The 22,973-nt window shown below is 37.6% G+C and overlaps 1 protein-coding gene across 1 annotated transcript in view; it reads right to left on the bottom strand.

Moving 5' to 3' along the window:
• LOC106992403 (putative ankyrin repeat domain-containing protein 20A2) overlaps positions 1–22,973 on the bottom strand; it is an 83,054-nt gene that overhangs the window by 43,792 nt on the left and 16,289 nt on the right. The window contains exons 7-9 of the mRNA XM_077949094.1: positions 19,105–19,135; positions 16,386–16,455; positions 210–294 (exon numbers count right to left, since the gene is read on the bottom strand). Of these exons, the coding sequence (XP_077805220.1) occupies positions 210–294; positions 16,386–16,455; positions 19,105–19,135 (186 nt within the window). The remainder of the gene's footprint in view (positions 1–209; positions 295–16,385; positions 16,456–19,104; positions 19,136–22,973) is intronic.

Below are 22,973 nucleotides of genomic sequence, written 5' to 3'. Positions count from 1 at the left end.
AATGGAACTCACACTCAGCTCCTTTAGTGGTGCTCCCAATAGAATCAACTGCTGATCCTTGGTTAGACACACAAGTTTGCACCATTTGACTTCTCGTTTACTTATTATAGTTAATAGGACATTTTCTTTAGCTGGTAGACTGTATTAGTGCTCATGTTTTAAAAGAAACATTCCATCAAATAACTTTTTAAATAAAATACACTTCTCACCTTCTCCTTTCCCATTGACTATTCTGTTGCCTTTTTCATGGGAAGGTCCAGGTAAAGGCTGTGACAATTTCTTGGGGACACACTGCTAAGGAAATATCAAGAAATAGTTTCCATTTACAAAATTATAATGAGTTGCATCAAGAGTTTCTTATCATTCTCTTTTTATGAAACTGAATCTCATTCTGTCAACCCAGGGCTAGAATAGAGTGGCATGATTATGGCTCACTGTGGTCTCAACCTCCCAACCTCAGGCAATATTCACACCTCAACTTCCTGAGAGCTGGAACTACAGGTACATACCATCATGCCAGACTAATGTATTTATTGTTACTTTTGTAGAGACAAGGCCTCATTATACTGCCCAGGCTGGTCTCAACCTCCTAGGCTCAAGTAAACCTTCCACTTCTGCCTCCCAAACTGTTGAGATAACCAGTGTGCACCAGTACACAGAGCTCTAATCAATTCCTTTAAATAAACCTCAATGTTGCCCAGGCATGGTGGCTCACACCTTTAATCCCAGCCCTTTGCAAGGCCAAGGTGGGTGGATTGCTTGAGTTCAGAAGTTTGAGACCAGCCTGGGCAACAAAATGAGAACACATGTGTACACAAAAGTACAAAAAGGAGTCAGGCATGATGGTCTGTGCCTGTATCCCAGCTGCTCAGGAGGCTGATGTGGGAGGATCACTTGAGCCTGAGAGGTGGAGACTGTCGTGAGCCAAGATCATGCCACTATACTCCAGCCTGGGGAACAGAGCAAGACCCTGCCTCCCCCAAAATTTTGTATTTAAAATGTGAGAGTAAAGAGAGATACAAATGAAAAACAAGCCTAATTGGTCAATGAAATATGAGCTTAAGTGAAGAAAGAAAAGAAACAACATGAAGTGCAATAAAGTACATGGAGAAATAAATCTGTAAGAGAGCCTTTTGTTCTTTCATATCCCTAATAATACTAATTAATATTTATGCTTCAATTAGTTTTTTGTAAGTACTTCTGTGATAGAGTTCATTAATCTAAAACTTTCAATTAGCTAAATATGGTCATCTACCACTACCTGAAAGAACATTATTATAACAGAGAGAAACCTGGAACTTCCCATCAACTTTCCACCCAGAAAAAGAATTTGTCACCAGAACTCTAAAGGGTAATGTATAGCTTAAAATGGTATATTTAATAGAACATGAATTGGGGCTAATAAAACATTTAAGAAATCTTAATCTAAAATTACAATGTTAAGATTCCAGTTGAATGATACTAGAAAATATATTGTAACCCTCTTTGCTACTGATGACCTATTTCTAATTTATTTCCTTGTTATTTATGGCATAATTCCTCAACATAACACATCAAAAATTGTATAACTTTAAATATTAACAATAACACAAATGTAAGCAATATTTTAAATACAATATTCAATTATTAGATACATTAGGAATATTACTTATAACATTCTATTATTTAAAAATTCACTTGTCTCTTTATTCAGACTAAACAAATATTTAGGCTAAACATCTCAATCCGTAACGTCAGCACTATGAGAGGAGGAGGCGGGCAGAACACTTGAGCCCAATGGTTAAAGACCAGCCTGGGCAACAAGGCAAAACCCTGTCTCTTGAAAACTCAGCCAAGCATGGTGACACAGGTCTATCGTGACATAGGTCTATAATTTCAACTACTTGGATGTCTGAGGTGTGAGGATCACCTGAGCCCAGGAAAGAGAGATCGCAGTGAGCCAAGATCTCACCAGTGCCCTCCAGCCTGGGGGCCAGAGTGAAACCCCATCTAAAAAAACAATAATTAAAATGCTTCTTACATAGAAGACTGTATTTTAGGCCCTCCAGGATACACACAAGTATGTTTATTGACCTCCAGGAGCTCATGGTATGCAGGAGCTTCCAATGATTATTTATAAGGACTTTGAGTGGTTATTTTATTTTATTTTATTTTATCTTACTTAATTTTATTTTTTTAAGATGTAGTCAAGCTCCGTCACCCAGGCTGGAGTGCAATGGTGTGATCTTGTTTCACTGCAACGTCCGCCTCCTGCATTCAAGTGATTCTCCTGCCTCGGTCTCCTGAGCAGCTGGGAACACCGGCATGTGCCATCATGCCCAGCTAATTTTTCTGTGTGTTTTTATTTAGAGACAAGGTTTCACCACGTTGGCCAGACTGATCTTGAAGTCCCGACCTCAGGTGATCTACCCACCTCAGCCTCCCAAAGTGCTGAGATTGCAGGCATGAGCCACTGAACGCAGCCAAGTAAATATTTTTTAAAAACTACGATGATAAAATTATGATGTTAAAGTCTTACTATATTGGTATTAAGAGTCTCTGCTTCTAGAACTGGTTATTTGCAGCAAAATACATGTTATTCAATTAGATGAAATTAGATGAAATGTTTTATATAAACTCTTCATGGAAACTCGTAAAACAAAAAAATCCCTTTGTGATACAAAGCTTGAGAACATAAATTTAAATTTCTACATTACACAATTTATATTTTTAAATCAGATACAGTCTTGTTATGTTGCCCAGGCTGTTCTCAAACTCCTGGGCTCAAGCAATGTTCCTGCCTCAAACTCCCAAGCAGCAGAAACCACAGGTACACACCACCACACTCAGCAATTTTCCTACAATTTTTAATATTATTTTAGTCTCACTACAGAATCAATAATATAGGTAGAGAAACAATCTCTCGTAGAAACTATGTGATACCACAATAATAAGTTTCCAAGAAGAAAAAGCTCTATGCTATGTGCTGGACATTTTCACAACTAAAAGGTACCAGAGGGGCTCCATGATTACTGCAAATCATTTGATCACTGAAGATTTATAGAGGCATAAATAGTATGAAAGTCTGAAAGTCACAATCATATGATTTAAAAGTCAAAGTGTTACTATTTATTCAAATAAACCTTAACCAAATTTCATATTTCTTCTATTGGGGAAAGCATTTACTAATGCAACTTTCCTGTCACTATTATTTTCCAGTTCACAGCTCCTACCCGGTCACAGTACTTGTCTATTTTTGTTAGTTACCAAAGTTAAACAAATTTTTTGAATCAACTAGCCATATGTATGTTTTTCTCTGACCAACTTTCTATTATCACCGTGAAACAATGACAGGTAAACCACTGCTAAACTTGAAAAGTAAATACTGTGCAAAACTAGATTCAGAGTGAGAAAATTAATTTTACAAGAGACCACTTTACCTTAGGAGCAACACTCAAGTCTTCGTCATCCGATGTAGGCAATGAATCCACACGCAGTTCATGGAAAATGCTTGAGACCAAAAACACACAATGAAAATGGGCAAGTTGATTTCTTTACAATTTTTATAACTGCCAGTTTATATCCAGCTTCCCTCTTAAACAAAAGACATAATCTGGGGAAAGGTCGGTGATCCATATATTAAATAATGATTCTTGATGCAATTAAAATATGGTCTCTGTTCTAAAAATAGATTTTAATTACCTATTTCTGCCTCCATCTGTCTAAATCTATAAAATATTCAATGAAAACTGACCTTGAGCTTTATAACAAATAGTGACAGTCAATATATTGGCAGAGCCTGACAGTAATTTACACGCACAAATTATCTGTCCTGAAGCTGAGCTTAAAATTCAATTAATGGATGACATAAATGTTGTTACCTAAACTGGAAGAAAACTGATGACTTAAAACAAGCTAGAAAGATCCACTGTCTCTTTTCCTTGACCTATCTCTCCTTAAAAGACTAATCTGCTTCACTTCAAAATGGCAGTCTTGATTCCTCAGCATGGAACCCACTGAGGAAGGTCCTATTGCTGTCCTTTGCCCTAAATCAGTATAGGGAATCCCCTGCAATATTTGAAATGTATGAAAGCTAAATATACAAAAGTCAAATAACAAAGGTGTATGTTCTTATTGAGAATATTTTTCCCAGAAAGATGAAAACATTAACAATTATAAAATCCCATTATTTTCACTCTATATGTACTATCTTATTCAGGTCCACATAAGCTAACAAGCCCTTAAAAATTTTCGTAGATACTCAGACGTCCAAGGAGCGAGACTGCAGGAGAAACAGAGTCCTGGTAGTTATACCTCTATTTCCCTAAGTATTATCTAAATATCTTTCTTCCTATGGGCTCCCACTTCCAGATTCCACTACTGCAGGGCTCCACAGAAGTCTCCAATGTTCAACTCTTCAGTCTATGAAAGCACAGATTCCAGAAAGGATGGCCTCAAATGACCAGGAGTAGGAGATCTCTATATTCCTGCTCCTAAAAAACAAACTAACTGGAGTCTCCATCACCTTCCCCCATCACAGACATACTGCCAACTACCCAACTGAACTCCATGACTGATTTACCAGACAATCATGCTCTTGTCCAGCCTACATGGACATGGGAAGGACATCAGTGAATTGGGAACAGAGGCAGAGGTGAGGAGGCACCTGTCCTGTACCACAGATCTATGTAGTTCAGCAGTCTCCAGCCTCTTAGTACTCCAGGGTCTCTAAGCTACCCCGCTGTAAGTCAGAATGGAAGCAGATGATACCACATCTATCTGCTGTAGACACTCCTCCTAGTGTCTCAAAATGTTTTAGCATGTTTCAGGAAAAAACCTTCAAGTTTGACATGCCTTGATTAAAAAAAAAAAAAAAAGCAGCAAGATTGATAGAGCTCCCTTAAACCTTCTATTTTAATGTGCCTTTGTAGATAATTCCCAGCATCTTGTGTCTTTCATCTTTATAATTTATCTTTACCAAACTTGTCATGAAAACCAATGTTTTGAGCTCTTATTGAAGAGTCTATACTCCTATACAATCCAGTGTTGTTTCTCTTCAAACGTGGCTTTCCCCTGCTCATTCCATTACTATCTACTTCCGTTGGGTCCACCAGCTAATTTCATTCTCATTCTATCCACTGTGTGCACCAGACTCACTCCCATTTGTATTATTAAAACACATGCCAATAGGATAGAAAAAGAAGGAAGTGAACTGGGCTTTAAATGAGTTAAAATCTCATTTCTGCCAATTCCTATGTCTTAAAAAAAGTCTACTAATCTCTTTGAGACTCACATTATCTATCTAGAGAACCACTTGACCAAATATTCAACACAGGTAAAAAAAAAAAAAACTAGAAATTATTTTAATTAATTCTAACATTCCTTAACATTCTGTAATTCTATGTCCTCTTGATTCCGTCTATAGGAAAACCGGGAATACATAACCAGCAGAATTTGAAAATATATAATAGAACAAAACAAACACAAAGAAAAGCAGAGAAGAAAGTTTTAAAAATCAAGACAAGATTATAGAAAAGTGGAAAAAGAAACAAGACTAAAAAAAGTATTCTGGAAGTAAACAGAAATACTTGCCCAAATGGAAACCCAAACTGAGAAGTCAAATCATTTCTCTCTAAGACTTGCCTAAACTTACTTTTGTAAAACTTCCAGTCCTATGGCCAAAGCTAAGTAAGTTCTGCCCTAAAGACTTTGATGGTAAAAATAAGATACCTGTTACCAGGGAAATTGTCAAATTCATTAGGACAAATTCTTGGACTAACCACATTCTAACAATAACCTTCAATGAGAGTTTAAGGTATTTAAACTCTCATTAATTTAGGCATTAATTAAATTAATAAATCTGATTAAACTGATTCAGACCTATATCTTGATCCAATGACTGCACAGATGTCTATCAATCTATGCTGAGGAGCAAGAAAAGGGATTTGAAAGGCAGGCAGGTTGACGGTCAAGTTGTGGGCCAGCTACTTTGTTAACTATGGGATCATGAGGCAATGAATCCACTGCACTAATCCATAGTTGTTTATTGAATAAATAGTAGGTTATAGGAACACAGATGTTGTGATGGCTTTATGAGATGATAAATGCACAGAACATAGTAGGATGTCTAGCCCAGAGTACAACGCTCAACAGATATTAGTTTCTTCCACCTCTATTTCCTTAGTTAACATATATGTTTACATCTATAAAATCCTACCTGACTGCAGATTCATCAGAACTTCCAACATCTATTAAAGAAAAAGGAAAAATGCATTTTAATTCAATAATAAATGTACAGAATATTAAAAGGATAAGAGTGCACAACAACGCACGCCTGTACTCTAAACTATGTGGGAGGATGAGGGAGGAGGATCACTTGAGGAACCCAGAAATTTGAGACCAGCTAGGGAAACATAGTAAGACTCTACCTTCAGGAAAAAATGTGCACACTTATGTGTATGCTTTAGATGCTGTTTTTGTTGTTGTTGTTTTTGTTTTGGTTTCATTTTTTTTTTTAAAGCATAAGACTGATGCTTTGTTACAAAGCATTCCTTTGGGAGCATGCCTGGGACCTTATTAGAATTAACATTAATTATACCTATTGGTAGGTAATTAATGCAGTAAGATCTCTTCCCTTTGTATTTATTAGATGCAAAAAAGAATAAATTTATAAAATTTGGTATCTACATGTAACCTGCAGTATACAAGTCATCCCAGCCACACCTCATGAGAGGGAGTAAAAATGGTATTGTTAGAACAGGTGTGATCAGTCAATAGTGTCAAAGAGCATGATTTCTGAACCAAAATATGAGAGGCTGTTAAAACAGAGTATACAGTAGTACCCGTTATCCACTATATGAGAGGAAAGAAATACTTGACAGGGTTTTCTCTGCCCTCACGCCACAGCAACAGTCATCTACAAAGAAGGCTTCTGTGACAAAAACTGTGGAGAGGTTTTCCCCCAACAAGCAAAAATCATGCCTGCTGATGACACCATTCAATTCTCACACCTTATCTGCAGACACAATCAGGTTTAATTTATAAATGAAACTTTATTATCCATATGTATGTATAGCAAAAACCAGTTTGTGATTCAGTACTACTCACGGTTCAATGCATCCACTGGGGGTCTTGGAATGTATCTCCCACAGTTAAGGGGGAACTACTGCACTTATTTTGTTATAACACAACACAGCCTCTCTAGCTCTTCAGTTCAAACTGTTCAGTTTAGGATAAAACACCCTATATCACCAGAAGCCAGCAAAACACAGGAATCAGACCAGAAACAAGAATCCTTGCAAAGACCTTCCAGCTACCAGTGGAGAAGAGCTGAAGAGAGATCGGTGTGTTACTCTGGCTAATACTCTTCTGGAGAAGGTGCTGGGTGGTTTCCTTAGTTGTAGCTATTTGTTCTGTCCTATGTATAAAAAAGCCCAAATTCACCTGCCATTTTACCTCCCACAGAAAGAACCACTGGAAACATCACTCCTTTAAGAGCTTATCCACATTCAGAGAGAAGCTTAAGAAACACTGGGGAGGTGTGGCAGGCTGCTGGGCAGTATTATCTGATGTGAAAAATATATAGAAAGAAAACTATCAATGCCCTTTTACTACTAGAATATTCCAATGCTTCCCTTCTCCCAAGTAGGAGAAAAAAATTCTTTTTCACCTCACATCAAGCAAAACTCCCTTACCATCCCTCATGAGAGAATCTAGTTGTAGATGAGTCATGTCATCATAATGCAGGCTGTTGTCAACCTCATCCCTCAAAGGAACACATGTATTTACCTATAGCATTCACTGCCTGGTCTTAATTCCAACCGAAGGTAAGTATGACAGACTTAGTGATTCCACTTTTATAAAGTCCAACCCCTTGCGCTTGTCCCGTTCCATTGCGAAGGAGTCTATCTCTATCATAGAGCAAGATACTCCAGTTTGTGCCGTGTGGCACGGCATGGTGTCCTTTCCCTCAACCCTTTCTATTATGTCCCAAACATCTATACAAATCATGTTTTCTGAGTATGTAAAGCACATCTCATCAGCATATATCATTCTTTACAGTGATAAAGAAGCAAAAGGAAAACACAAAGGACAAGGAACATCTTAAATGACTACGTTCAATTACCAAGGATCTTTAATTTTTTAACTATTCAAAAAGATATCCACTGTACTCTTCTGAAAATAATAAAACTATGAAGATAAAGATCAATGGTTGCCAGGAGTTGCTAGGGAGAAAGTGAGAGATGAACAAGCATAGTATAGAGAACTTTTAGGGTAGTGAAACTGTTCTGTCGATAATATTACAGTAATAGATACATGTCATATCATTTATTATACAGTTATCCAAGTTCACAGAATGTACAGCATCAAGAGTGAAGCGTGATGTAAACTATGAACTTTGAGTGATTAGAATGTATTATAATGTGTCAATGTAAGTTCATCAGTCATAACAAATGTACCACTCTGGTGGAAAATACTAATCATGGGGGAGGCTATGCATGGGGGAGGCACGGAATATATGAGAAATCTCTGTACCTTCCTCTCAATTTTGCTGTGAACCTAAAACTGCTCTAAGAAATAAAGTTACTGATTTTAACAAGATATTCTCAACTGGGCTCAGTGGCTCATGCCTGTAATCTCAGCACTTTGGGAGGCAAAGGTAGGGGATCACATGAGGTCAAGAGTTCAAGACCAGCCTGAGGAAATGAATTCAAGTCCAGTCTGGCCAATATGGCAAAACCTCTTTTCTACTAAAAATACAAAAATTAGCTGGGCATGATGGTGGGCACCTCTAATTTCAGCTACTCGGGGGGCTGAGGCAGGAGAATCGTTTGAGCCTAGAAGGGTTTCCACCATTCCCTAAGGAGAGTGGTTCACTGTGTCTAAAGTGTTTATAGAAACAGTGTGGTTACTCTGAACAGCTGCTTTCCTTCTAGGAGTCTGGATTTGGGGTACATGTCGGGGAGAGTAACCTCCATAGAAACACTTGGGTACTTAGTCTCTAATGAGACTCTGGTACTGGTAGATATCACTGCACAAATGTTGTCAAAATGTGAGCCTGGGAGAATGAAGCAGATCCTGGGAACTCCACAGGAGAGAACTCCTGGAAGCTTGTGCCTGGTTTCCTCCAGACTTGACACGTGCACATTTTTCCTCTACTAATTCTGCTTGTCCCCTTTCTTGTAATCAAGTAAAGATCTGAGTATGATTATTTCCTGAGTCCTGTGAGTCTTTCTAGTGAACCACCAAACCTGGGGGTGGTCTTGGGGAACCTTGACACAAATGCATTGTGTAAGATTTTTATGAAGTTGATATGATATATGTAACTGTAATCAGGTGGTTATTTCACAGAATAGCTTTCCCTAATCTGTTTTCCTTTTCTTTTTTTCCCTTGATATTTGACTTGGAAAGTCTTATATTTCTATATCTATCCAATCGAATAAAGCCATAAAAGGAATAAATGAAATGATAATGTCAGAAAATAATGTGAAATAAGCAGCAATCCTATTTTAACTGAAGAAAAAATAGAAAATTTGGGTGATCGACAATATGTTCTACAATATGAATGTTTCTAGAAAAAAACGAAAAGGTGGTCAATTTTCTGCAACGGAAGTGGGCTTAATTCCTTTTTATAATAATTGTTCAGGTCAGGTGCAGCGGCTCACACTTGTAAATCCCAGCATTTTGGGAGGCTGAGGCAGGAGGATCACTTGAGCCCAGAAGTTCCAGACCAGCCTGGGCAATAGAGTGAGACCTCATCTATTAAACAAACAAAGAAACAAAGAAACAAACAACAACAACAACAAAACCTTCAAAAGAAAATTAACCAAGTGTGGTGGTACATGCTTGTAGTCCCAGCTACTTGGGAGGCTAAGGTAAAAGGTGAAAGGATCACTTAAGGCCAAGAAGCAGAAGTTGCAGTTAACCAAGATGGTGCCACTGTACCCCAGTACCGGCAACAGAAGGAGACCCTGTATCAAAAATAAATAAATAAATAATTGTGTATCAGGTCAGATGTAACCACACAAAATTGTAGTCCCAGCTACTATAGGAGGACTGCTTGAGCCCAGGAGTTCAAGGCTACAGTGAGCTATGAATGCACCAATGAATAGACACGGTATTCTAGCCAAGGCAACATAAAGAGACCCCATCTCCTATAATAATAATAATTGATTAATTGTACATCATTCAAGTAAATTCTATAACTGGAGAAAAACATAGTACTATTGAGAATGTACTATAATAGTCTACTACTGATCATAGAGTTCCTGTTTACTTGCTTCTCATCTTTTTCTGTGTTTCTCCTAAAACTGAAAACATGAATCATCCATTAAAAGCAGTTCATCACAAAACAAGTCAAAAAGATGAAAGAATTGCATCCAAACTGTAGGATGTGTTATCCACCACTTCCTGTGAACAGATTCTTGAGGGATAAGAAAATATTTGAATAACTAAGTTTGTGCATGAACACATTAAGGTCAAATACCCATGACATTATAGTGTGTGTCTGTGTACTAGAGACAAAATGTTCAAAAAGCAATTTAATGAATATACATTAAATTAAAAACTGCCTTCATTAAACTGAGATGATCTTCCCTCAACGCATGAATACCTTCAGAATTCACATGTGAAGCCTTAAATATAGACCAAAGATTTGTATATAATTACTTAAAGTTTTGAGGGTAATTCTTGGCTTCTTCTTTTCCTTGCCTAGGACAGCAACATGACAGAAATATAATGAGGAAAATAGGAATATAGGATTCCTAAAACTCAGTTTACATTTCAATAGTGACATTATGTTTCAAATGCCTGTACCTAAAACAGAAAAGCCTGGATATCACTGTAAACACGTGGGCTGATGAGGAGAAAAGAGACCATTAAACAGATGAGGCAATCAAACCTGAGGGTATCAATGTCAAGGCTGAGGGTGAAGGTACAGAGTATTTTCACTCAACACATCAGAAGCATTGCTGCCAGCACACCACAGATAAATTCCCCATGTCCTGTCGCTGAGGAAATACACAGTTGAGATGACAGTTCAGGTGAACGTGCAATTCACCTCTCATCAAAGACAGTGTTCTAAATTGATCAGCTGGGATACACACTTATGAAATCACAGCTAAATAAAATATTCATTTTTCCCATGACCACATGGGCTACTGCAGCACTTACATTTCTCCTACCCCCTAGTTTGCCCTTAAATTACAGCTCTTTGATCCACTCATAAGGCGGTCCATAAAACCATCACATAAACCATGTAGAATCAGTTTCCAATATCAAAATATTTATCAAAAAAGAAAACACTGAAATACCACAGACTTGCTGGATATGAATACACTTTTATATTGCAAAATCAGTGCAGTATTTATTGAAAATGAGAAATTTGGTATTCACAGAATGAATTTTATAATATGATTGCATCTAAAATTAACTAAGTTTGGTATATTATCTTACATTGTAAAGGACATTTATGAAACAGCTATCATATCAAATAACTGGCTGTCTCAAAAAAAAATTAGCCAAAGCATCTATATGCAACGTAATCACATCTTATTCGCTCATGTCAGTGAAACTTCTCTCTCTGAGGCCTGACAGTTATGAAGTGAAATGGGCTGCTGCAGTTTACCCCAAGTCTAGCACTCCCTCCTGCCTCCAGTACTCTCCACAACAATAACCTCTCTTGTGAGAGTGGCTATACGCCAAAGCAACTGGAAGTGACTCATCTCAAGTTTACTTGGCTTTAACTCCCAAGAACCAAGCAAATATCCTTCGTTCCTCCCTCCTTGTCCTTTCACAATCCCTCTTCCTTTGAAAAAGTGATTTTTAGATCTGTCATCCTGATGCTTCCCTTCCTAGCTGCTTTTTATCGATCATTGTGACCACTGTTGTCATCTGTGTTCAGGAGTAGTATACACCTGTAATCTCTCTTCTCATCTCATTCTCCTTCCCCTGTGGCTAGAGTCATGCTCAGAAATAAAAGGAAATTAATGCTTTCCCTGGATTCTGTTATTTTTAATATTGCTCTCCAATGGTTCTTTTTCCAGATTTCTCTAAAGGAAAGCTATTCCCTTGTTATTCAGGGCTATGTCCAAGGACCAGCACCAACATCACCTGAGTACTCATGAGAAATGCAGAATCTGATACCTGCTGAATCAGAATGTGCACTTTCCAGAAGCTCTTCAACTAATTCATGACAATTTGAATGCCCTTTTCTACACTGATGTGCTTGCATATTGGTTTACCCTAATTGCCCTGTTTGGCCTAGTGTCAATTTCTTCCCTACTATGTCCCTGAATTTAATACTACATTATAAGCCATAATGTTTCTAATGAACTTTTAATCAGGCAATACCATCTCTACTTAATGTCTTCTCCATAAATCACCCAACACTATTCTTTTGAACTATGTTAATTTGGCCTATATGATACTATCCCATGAATTTACACCATTTTCTATAAAACTAAATTATAGCCATACATGGCTGACCATTTATGGTGATATTCATCTATGGTAGATAAAACATTTATGGTAGATATTCATCTATGGTAGATAAAACTACTTTTATGGTAGTAAAAGACAGTACTTTTACTGTCTGGTAAAGTACTTCAATCCTTAATGCCTCCCCAGTAGTGAGGATGACAGCAAGAGTAGGAAAATGTTACTCTAATTTGCTGACACATTTTCGTACTGGAAGCTCACTTTATCTTGTTTCCTATTTCTAACACCCTGTTCTTCCTTCTTCTACAGATCAATTTGACTTTACCACCTTCCATTACATATACCTGCATATGCTTTTTAAAATTTATTCCGTGTACACTCTGCCCTCTTCATTCTTTCTTTCTCTTTTATTCATTTCCTCCTCCTTCTCTCCTGACTTACCCCAGTTTTTAGAGTATCTTAAAATGGAACTCAGAACTCAGCTCTTTCAGTGGTGCTTCCAATAGAATCAATAGCTGACCCTTGGTTATCACCATTTTAATTCTCCTTTACTTATTATAGTTAATAGGACATTTTCTTTAGCTAGTAGACTATATTAGTGCTCATATTCTAAAAGAAACATTCCATTAAATGACTTTTAAAACAAAATCCAGTTCTCACCTTCTCCTTTTCCTTTTCCATTGACTATTCCATTGCCTTTTTCATGGGAAGGTCCAGGTAAAGGCTGTGACACATACTTGGGGACACACTTCTAAGGAAATATCAAGAGTTAGTTTCCATTTAAAAAATTATAATGAGTTGCATCAAGAGATTCTTATCATTCTCTTTTTATGAAACTGGGACTCATTCTGTCAACCCAGGGCTAGAATGCAGTGGCATGATTATGACTCACTGTGGTCTCAACCTCCTGACCTCAGGCAATCTTCCCACCTCAACTTCCTGAATAGCTGGAACTACAGGTGCATATCATCATGCCAGACTAATGTATTTATTGGTAGTTTTGTAGAGACAAGGCCTCATTATACTGCCCAGGCTGGTCTCAACCTCCTAGGCTCAAGCAAAGCTTCCACTTCTGCCTCCCAAACTGTTGAGATAACCAGTGTGCACTAGCACACCCCGCCCTAATCAATTCCTTTAAATAAACCCCAATGTTGCCCAGACATGGTGGCTCATATCTGTAATCCTAGCCCTTTGCAAGGCCAAGGTGAGTGGATTGCTTGAGTTCAGGAGTTTGAGACCAGCCTGGGCAACATAATGGGAATACATCTCTACACAGAAATACAAAAAGGAGTCAGGCATGATGGTCTGTGCCTGTATCCCAGCTGCTCAGGAGGCTGATGTGGGAGGATCACTTGAGCCTGAGAGGTGGAGACTGTAGTGAACCAAGATCATGCCACTGCAGTCCAGACTGGGGAACAGAGCAAGACCCTGACTCCCCAGAAGTTTCTATTTAAAATGTGAGAACAAAGAGAGATACAAATGAAAAACAAGCCTAATTGGTCAATGAAATATGAGCTTAAGTCAAGAAAGAAAAGAAACAACATGAAGTACCATAAAATACATGGAGAAATAGATCTATTATAGAGTGTTTTGGTCTTTCATATCCCGAATAATACTAATTAATATTTATGCTACAATTAGTTTATGTAAGTATTTCTGTGATAGAGTTTATTACTCTAAGACATTCAAGTAGCTAAATATGGTCATCTACCACTACCTTAAAGAACATTATTACAACAGAGGGAAACCTGGAACTTTTCATCAAATTTCCACCCAGGAAAAGATTTGGTCACCAGAATACTAAAGAGTAATGTATGGCTTGAAATGGTATATTTAATAGAACATGAGTTGAGGCTAATAAAACATTTAAGAAATGTTAATGTAATATCACAATGTGAACATTCCAGTTGAATGATACTAGAAAATATATTGTAACCCTCTTTGCTGCTGACGACCTATTTCTAATTTATTTCCTTTTTATTTATGGCATAATTTCTCAACATAACACATCAAAACTTATACACCTTTAAATACTAAGAAATAATACAAATGTAAGCAATATTTTCAATACAATATTTAATCATTAGACACATTAGATATATTACTTACGATATTCTATTATATAAAAATTCACTTGCCTATTTATTCAGACTAAACAACTATTAAGGCTGAATGTCTCCTGTCTGTAACCTCAGCACTATGAGAGGCTGAGGTGGGCAGAACACTTGAGCCCAAAGGTTAAAGACCAGCCTGGGCAACAAGACAAAACCCTGCCTGTTCAAAACTCAGCCAAGCATGGTGACACAGGTCTAATGTGACATAGGACAATAATTTCAACTACTTGGATGGCTGAGGTGTGAGGATCACCTGAGTCCAGGAAAGAGAGATCAAAGTGAGCCAACATCTCAACAGTGCCCTCCAACCTGGGGGACAGAGTGAAACCCCATCTCAAAAAACAACAATTAAAATGCTTCTCACATGGAAGACTGTATTCTAGGCACTCCAGGAGAGACACAAAAGTGTTTACTGACCTCCAGTAGCTTTTGGTATGCAGGAGCTTCCAATGATTATTTGAACAACTAAATATCAAAACTTCAAAATTTGAAATTTCAGAGTGTGATATAAGGACTTTGAGTGGTTATATTATTTTATTTCATTTTTTCAGATGTAGTCTAGCTCTGTCCCCCAGGCTGGAGTGCAACGGTGCGATCTTGGTTCACTGCAACCTCTGCCTGCCGGGTTCAAGTGATTCTCCTGCCTTGGCCTCCTGAGCAGCTGGGAACACAGGTATGTTCCCAGTTTATGTAAGTATTTCTGTGATAGTATTTCATGCCTGGCTAATTTTTCTGTGTGTGGGGTTTTTTTGTTTTTTTTTTTGTTTTTTTTTTTGTTTTTTTTTTTGAGACAGGGTTTCACCTCACTGGCCAGGCTGATCTCGAACTCCTGGCCTCAGGTGATCTACCGAACTCGGGTGATCTACGCATCTCAGCCTCCCAAAGTGCTGGGATTACAGGCATGAGCCACTGAACCTGGCCAAGTAAATATTTTCAATAAACTACGATGATAAAATTATGATGTTAAAGTCTTACTATATTGGTATTAAGAGTCTCTGCTTCTGGAACTGGTTATTTGCAGCAAAATATGTTATTCAATTAGATGAAGTGTTTTATATAAACTTTTCATGGACAACTCATAAAACACACAAAAATGCCTTTGCAATACAAATTTTGAGAACATAAATTTAAATGTCTACATTTCCATAATTTATATTTTTAAATCAGATACATTCTTGTTATGTTGCCCAGGCCGTTCTCAAACTCCTGGGCTCAAGCAATCTTCCTGCTTCAAACTCCCAAGCAGCAGGGACCACAGGTGTATACCACCACACTCAGCCATTTTTCTACAATTTTTAATATTATTTTAGTCACACTACAGAATAATATAGGTAGAGAAATAATCTCCCCTACAAACTATATGATATCAAAATAATAAGTTTCCAAGAAAAAGCTCTATGCTATGTCCTGGACATTTTCACCACCAAAAAGTACCAGAGGGGGTCCATGATTACTGCAAATCATTTGAACACTGAAGATTTATAGTGGCATAAATAGTATGAAAGTCACACTTCTATGATTAAAAAGTCAAAGTGTTACTATTTATCCAAATAAACCTTAACCAAATTTCATATTTCCTTTATTGGGGAAAGCATTTACTAATGCAACTTTCCTGTCACTACTTATTTTCCAGTTCACAGCTCCCACCCTGTCACAGTACTTGTCAATTTTTGTTAGTTACCAAAGATAAACAAATTTTTTGAATCAACTAGCCACATGTATGTTTTTCTCTGACCAACTTTCCATTATCATCATAAAACAATGACAGGTAAACCACTGCTAAATTTGAAAAGTAAATACTGTGCAAAACTAGATTCAGAGTGAGAAAATTAATTTTACAAGAGACCACTTTACCTTAGTAGCAACACTCAAGTCTTCGTCATCCGATGTAGGCAAAGAATCCACACGCAGTTCATGGAAAATGCTTGAGACCAAAAACACACAATGAAAATGGGCAAGTTGATTTCTTTACAATTTTTATAACTGCCAGTTTATATCCAGCTTCCCTCTCAAACAAAAGACATAATCTGGGGAAGGGTCGGTGATCCATATATTAAATAATGATTCTTGATGCAATTAAAATATGGTCTCTGTTCTAAAAATAGATTTTAATTACCTATTTCTGCCTCCATCTGTCTAAATCTATAAAATATTCAATGAAAACTGACCTTGAGCTTTATAACAAATAGTGACAGTCAATATATTGGCAGAGCCTGACAGTAATTTACACGCACAAATTATCTGTCCTGAAGCTGAGCTTAAAATTCAATTAATGGATGACATAAATGTTGTTACCTAAACTGGAAGAAAACTGATGACTTAAAACAAGCTAGAAAGATCCACTGTCTCTTTTCCTTGACCTATCTCTCCTTAAAAGACTAATCTGCTTCACTTCAAAATGGCAGTCTTGATTCCTCAGCATGGAACCACTGAGGAAGGTCCTATTGCTTTCCTTTGCCCTAAATCAGTATAGGGAATCTCCTGCAATATTTGAAATGTATGAAAGCTAAATGTACAAAACTCAAAGAACAAAGGTGAATGTCCTCATTGAGAATACTTTTCCCAGAAAGATTAAAACACTAATAATTATAAAATCCCATTATTTTCACTCTATAGGTATTACCTTATTCAGGTCCACATAAGCTAATAAGCCATTAAAAATTTTCATAGGCACTCAGACATCCAAGGAGAGAGACTGCAGGAGAAACAGAGTCCTGGTAGTTGTACCTCTACTTCTCTAACTACTATCTAAATATCTTTCTTCCTATGGGCACCCACTTTCAGATTCCACTACTGCAGGGCTCCATAGAAGTCTTCAATCTTCAACTCTTCAGTCTATGAAAGCACAGATTCCGGAAGGGATGGCCTCAAATGACCAGGAGTAACAGATCTCTATATCCCTCATCCTAAAAAGCAAGCCAACTGGAGTCTCCATCACCTTCCCCCAGCACAGACACACTGCCAACTACCCAACCGAACTCCATGACTGATTTACCAGACAATCATGCCCCTGACCCAGCCTACTTGGACGTGGGAAGGACATCAGTGAATTGGGAACAGAGGCAGAGGTAAGGAGGCACCTGCCCTGTACCACAGATCTATGTAGTTCAGCAGTCTCCAGCCTCTTAGTACTCCAGGGTCTCTAAGCCACCTCTCTGTAAGTCAGGATGGAAGCAGATGATACCATATTTCTGTCTGCTGCAGACACTCCTGCCAGTGTCTCTAAATGTTTTAGCATATTTCAGTAAAAATCGTCAAGTTTGTCAGTCCTTGATAAAAAAAAAAAAGCAAACTTTTTATAGCTCCCTTGAACCTTCTATTGTAATGTGCCTTTGTAGATAATTCCCAAATTTCTTGTGTCTTTCATCTTTATAATTTATCTTTATCAAACTTGTAATAAACCCCAATATCTTCATCTCTTAGTGAAGACTTCATACTCCTACACAATCCAGTGTTGTTTCTCTTCAAACGTGCCTTTCCCCTGCTCATTCCATTATTACCTACTTCCATTGGGTTCACCAGCTAATTCCATTCTCATTCTATCCACTGTGTGCACCAGACTCACTCCTGTTTCTACTGGGCTTTAAAATGAGTTCAAATCTCATTTCTGCCAATTGCTATGTCTAGAAAAAGCATTAATCTCTTTGAGCCTCACATTCTCTATCTACAGAATCACTTGACCGGAATATTCAACACAGGTAAAAATACTAGGAGGTATTTTAATTCATTCTAAGATTCCTTAACATTCTGTAATTCTATGTCCTCTTGATTCTGTCTATAGGAAAACTGGGAGTACATAGCCAACAGAATTGGAAAAAATAATAGAACAAAAGAAACACAAAAAAAGCAGAGGGGAAAGCATTAAAAATCAAGACAAGATTATAGAAAAGTCATGGAAAAAGAAACAAGACTTAAAAAAGTATTATGGAAGTCAACAGAACTCCTGGCCTAAATGGAAAACCACACTGGGAAGTCAAATCATTTCTCTCTAAGACTTGCCTAAACTTACTTTTGTAAAACTTCCAGTACTATGGCCAAAGCTAAGTAAGTTCTGCCCTAAAGCCTTTGATGGTAAAAATAAGATACCGGTTACCACTGAAATTGTCAAATTTATTAGGACAAACTCTTGGACTAACTACATGCTAACCATAACCTTCAATGAGAGTTTAAGGTATTTAAACTCTCATTAATTTAGGCATTAATTAAATTAATGAATCTGATTAAACTGATTCAGACCTATACCTTGATACAATGGCTGCACAGATGTCTATCAATCTATGCTGAGGAGCAAGGGAAGGGATTTGGAAGGCAGGCAGGTTGACGGTCAAGTTGTGGGCCAGCTACTTTGTTAACTATGGGATCATGAGGCAATCAATCAACTGCTCTAATCCATAGTTGTTTACTGAATGAACAGTAGGTTATAGGAACACAGATGTTGTGATGGCCTTATGAGATGATAAATGCATAGAACATAGCAGGATGTCTAGCCCAGAATACAACACTCAACAGATATTAGTTTCTTCCATTTCTATTTCCTTAGTTAACATAAATGTTTACGTCTATAAAATCCTACCTGACTGCAGATTCATCAGAACTTCCAACATCTATTAAAGAAGAAGGAAAAATGCATTTTAAGTCAATAATAAATGTACAGAATATTAAAAGCAGAAGAATGCACAGCACTGCAGGCCTGTACTCTAAAGTATTTGGGAGGATGAGGCAGGAGGATCACTTGAGGAACCCAGAAGTTTGAGACCAGCTCAGGAAACATAGTAAGACTCTACCATCATAAAACAATTGGGCACACTTTTGTGTATGCTTTAGATGCTGTTTTTGTTGTTGTTGTATTTGTTTTGGTTTGGTTTGGTTTTTTTAAAGCATAAGACTGATGCTTTCTTACAAAGCATTCCTTTGGGAGCATGCCTGGGACCTTACTAGAATTAACATTAATTATACCTATTGGTAAGTAATTAATGCAGTAAGAACTCTTCCCTTTGTATTTATTAGATGAAAAGAAGAATAAATTTATAAAAACGTAGTATCTACAAGTGAACTGCAGTATACAAGTCATTTTATCCAAACCCTATGAGATTGAGCAAAAATGGTATTGTTAGCAGAACAGGTGTGATGAGTCAACAGTGTCAAAGCGCATGATTTCTGGACCAAAATATGAGAGGCCATTAAAACAGAGTATATAGTAGTACCCGTTATCCACTATATGTGCGGAAAGACATACTGGACAGGGTTTTCTCTGCACTCACATCACAGCAACAATCATCAACAAAGAAGGATTCTGTGACCAAATGTGTGGAGAGATTTTCCCCCCAACAAGCAAGAATCATTCCTGCTGATGACACCATTCAATTCTCACACCCTATCTGCTGACACAATCAGATTTAATTTAATTTAGAGATTAAACTTTATCATAGATAGGTATGTATAGGAAAAAACAGTTTGTGATTCAGTACTATTCGCGGTTCCATGCATCCACTGGGGGTCTTGGAATGTATCTCCCACAGCTAAGGGGGAACTACTGCACTTATTTTGTTATAACACAACACAGCCTCTCTAGCTCTTCAGTTCAAACTGTTCAGTTTAGGATAAAACACCCTATTATCACCAGAAGCCAACAAAACATAGGAATCAGACCAGAAACAGGAATTCTTGCAAAGACCTTCCAGCCGCCAGTGGAGAAGAACTGAAGAGAGATCGGTGTGTTACTCTGGCTAATACTCTTCTGGGGAAGGTGCTGGGTGGTTTCCTTAGTTGTAGCTATTTGCTCTGCATTATGTATAACAAGGCCCAAATTCACCTGCCATTTTCCCTGCCACAGAAAGAACCACTGGAAACATCATTCCTTTAAGAGCTTATCCTCATTCAGAGAGAAGCTTAAGAAACACTGGGGAGGTGTGGCAGGCTGCTGGGCAGTATTATCTGATGTGAAAAATATATAGAAAGAAAACTATCAATGCCCTTTTACTACTAGAATATTCCAATGCGTCCCTTCTCCCAAGTAGGAGAAAAAAATTCTTTTTCGCCTCACATCAAGCAAAACTCCCTTACCATCCCTCATGACAGAATCTAGTTGTAGATGAGTCATGTCATCATAATGCAGGCTGTTGTCAACCTCATCCCTCAAAGGAAGAGGATCAGTGAGGAACACATGTATTTACCTATAGCTTTCACTGCCTGGTCTTATTTCCAAATGAAGGTAAGTATGACAGACTTAGTGATTCCACTTTTATAAAGTCCAACCCCTTGCGCTTGTCCCCTTCCATTGCTAGAGAGTCTATCTCTATCATAGAGCAAGATACTCCAGTTTGTGCCGTGTGGCACGGCATGTTGTCCTTTCCCTCAACCCTTTCTATTATGTCCCAAACATCTATATAAATCATGTTTTCTGAGTATGTAAAGCACATCTCATCAGCATATATCATTCTTTACAGTGATAAAGAAGCAAAAGAAAAACAAAGAGGACAGGGAACATCTTAAATGACTACGTTCAATTACCATGGAGCTTTAATTTTTTAACTGTTCAAAATGATATCCACTGTACTCTTCTGAAAATAATAAAACTATGAAGACAGAGTAAAGATCAATGGTTGCCAGGAGTTTCTAGGGAGAAAATGAGAGATGAACAGGCACAGTATAGAGAATTTTTAGGGTAGTGAAACTGTTCTGTCAATAATATTACAGTAATAGATACCTGTCATATCATTATACAGTTGTCCAGGTTCACAGAATGTACAGCATCAAGAGTGAAGCCTGATGTAAATATGAACTTTGAGTGATTATAATGTGTCAGTGTAAGTTCATCAGTTGTAACAAATGTACCACTCTGGTGGAAAATACTAATCATGGGGGAGGCTATGCATGTGGGAGGCATGGAATATGTGAGAAATCTCCATACCTTCCTCTCAATTTTGCTGTGAACCTAAAACTGCTCTAAGAAATAAAGCTGTTGATTTAAAAAAGATATTCACAACTGGGCTCAGTGGCTCATGCCTATAATCTCAGCACTTTGGGTGGCAAAGGTGGGGGATCACCTGAGGTCATGAGTTCAAGATCAGCCTGAGGTAATGAGTTCAAGACCAGTCTGACCAACATGGCAAAAGCTCATCTCTACTAAAAATACAAAAATTAGCTGGGCATGATGGCAAGCACCTGTAATTTCAGCTACTCGGGGGGCTGAGGCAGGAGAATCGCTTGAGCCTAGAAGGCGGTGGTTGCAGTTAACTGAGATCATACCACTGCACTCCAGCCTGGAAGACAGAGTGAGACTCCATCTCAAAAAAATTTAAAAAAAAAATAAAAAAGATATTCACTGTCTATGCATCCTAGGATCTCCAGAACAAAATTTAAAATAAATAAATAAATAAATAAATAAATAAATAAATAAATAAAAAGATGGCCAGGGTCAGTGGCTCATGCCTGCAATCCCAGCACTTTGGGAGGCCGAGGTGGGTGGATCACTTGAGGTCAGGAGTTCAAGACCACCCTGACCAACATGGTGAAATCCCATTTCTACTAAATACAAAAAATTAGCCAGGCATGGTAGTGCATGCCTGTCGTCCCAGGTAATTGGGAGGCTGAGGCAGGGGAATTGCTTGAACTTGGGAGGTCGAGGTTGCAGCGAGCTGAGATTGTGTCATTGCACGGCAGCCTGGGTAGCAAGAGCAAAACTGTGTCTCAAAAAAAATAAATCAATAATAAAAAATGAAAAATATTCACTGAACCTGTTATTATGGTATATTTAAGCAAGACTTGGTGACCCTAAAAATTAGAGATCATTAGGGATCAGAATAACACAGTGTGGTCATTATTTCTCAAAGTGAAGTATATAAAATATATAAAATAAGTTAATTGCATGCTTAGGCAAGACGATATTGATTAATATGATTGAATATTTTATCTCGTTTCATACTTCTAAACAGGGATTTAGCACAATATGAAAACTAGATTATCCATGTCATCCAAAAAAAAGACAATTTTATTCTAATTTTAACTCAGAAATTATTATGCTTATTTAATTTCACAATTTTACTGAAAGGCTAATAAGATAAAAAGGACAGATTATCATTACCTAACACTGCTATGGTAACTTATATACAAATACCTGTTTGTCACCAAAAGTCAAAAAAGTAACCAGCATTGCAACTTAAGATGGATCATACAAAAGAAATTACTACCAATTTACCTTATCTTATAATATTATGTGTTATTAAAATGAAAATGTAAAACAACACCAAAAGTTAAGTTGGGACTATAAGTGTTGTGCAGAGAAGATTTCATATAGCAGGCAAGAGACTGCCATCCTTAGAAAGGCCTGCACGCAAGTCTGGCCCTTGACTGGTGTTTAGGAAACTGGAATTGGGAGGGCTTCCACCATTCCCTAAGGAGAGTGGTTCACTGTGTCTAAAGTGTTTATAGAAACAGTGTGGT

This window comes from Macaca mulatta, chromosome 10 (genome assembly GCF_049350105.2).
Source record: "Macaca mulatta isolate MMU2019108-1 chromosome 10, T2T-MMU8v2.0, whole genome shotgun sequence".
NCBI lineage: Eukaryota > Metazoa > Chordata > Mammalia > Primates > Cercopithecidae > Macaca > Macaca mulatta.
This window is presented reverse-complemented; position numbering and strand designations above follow the sequence as displayed.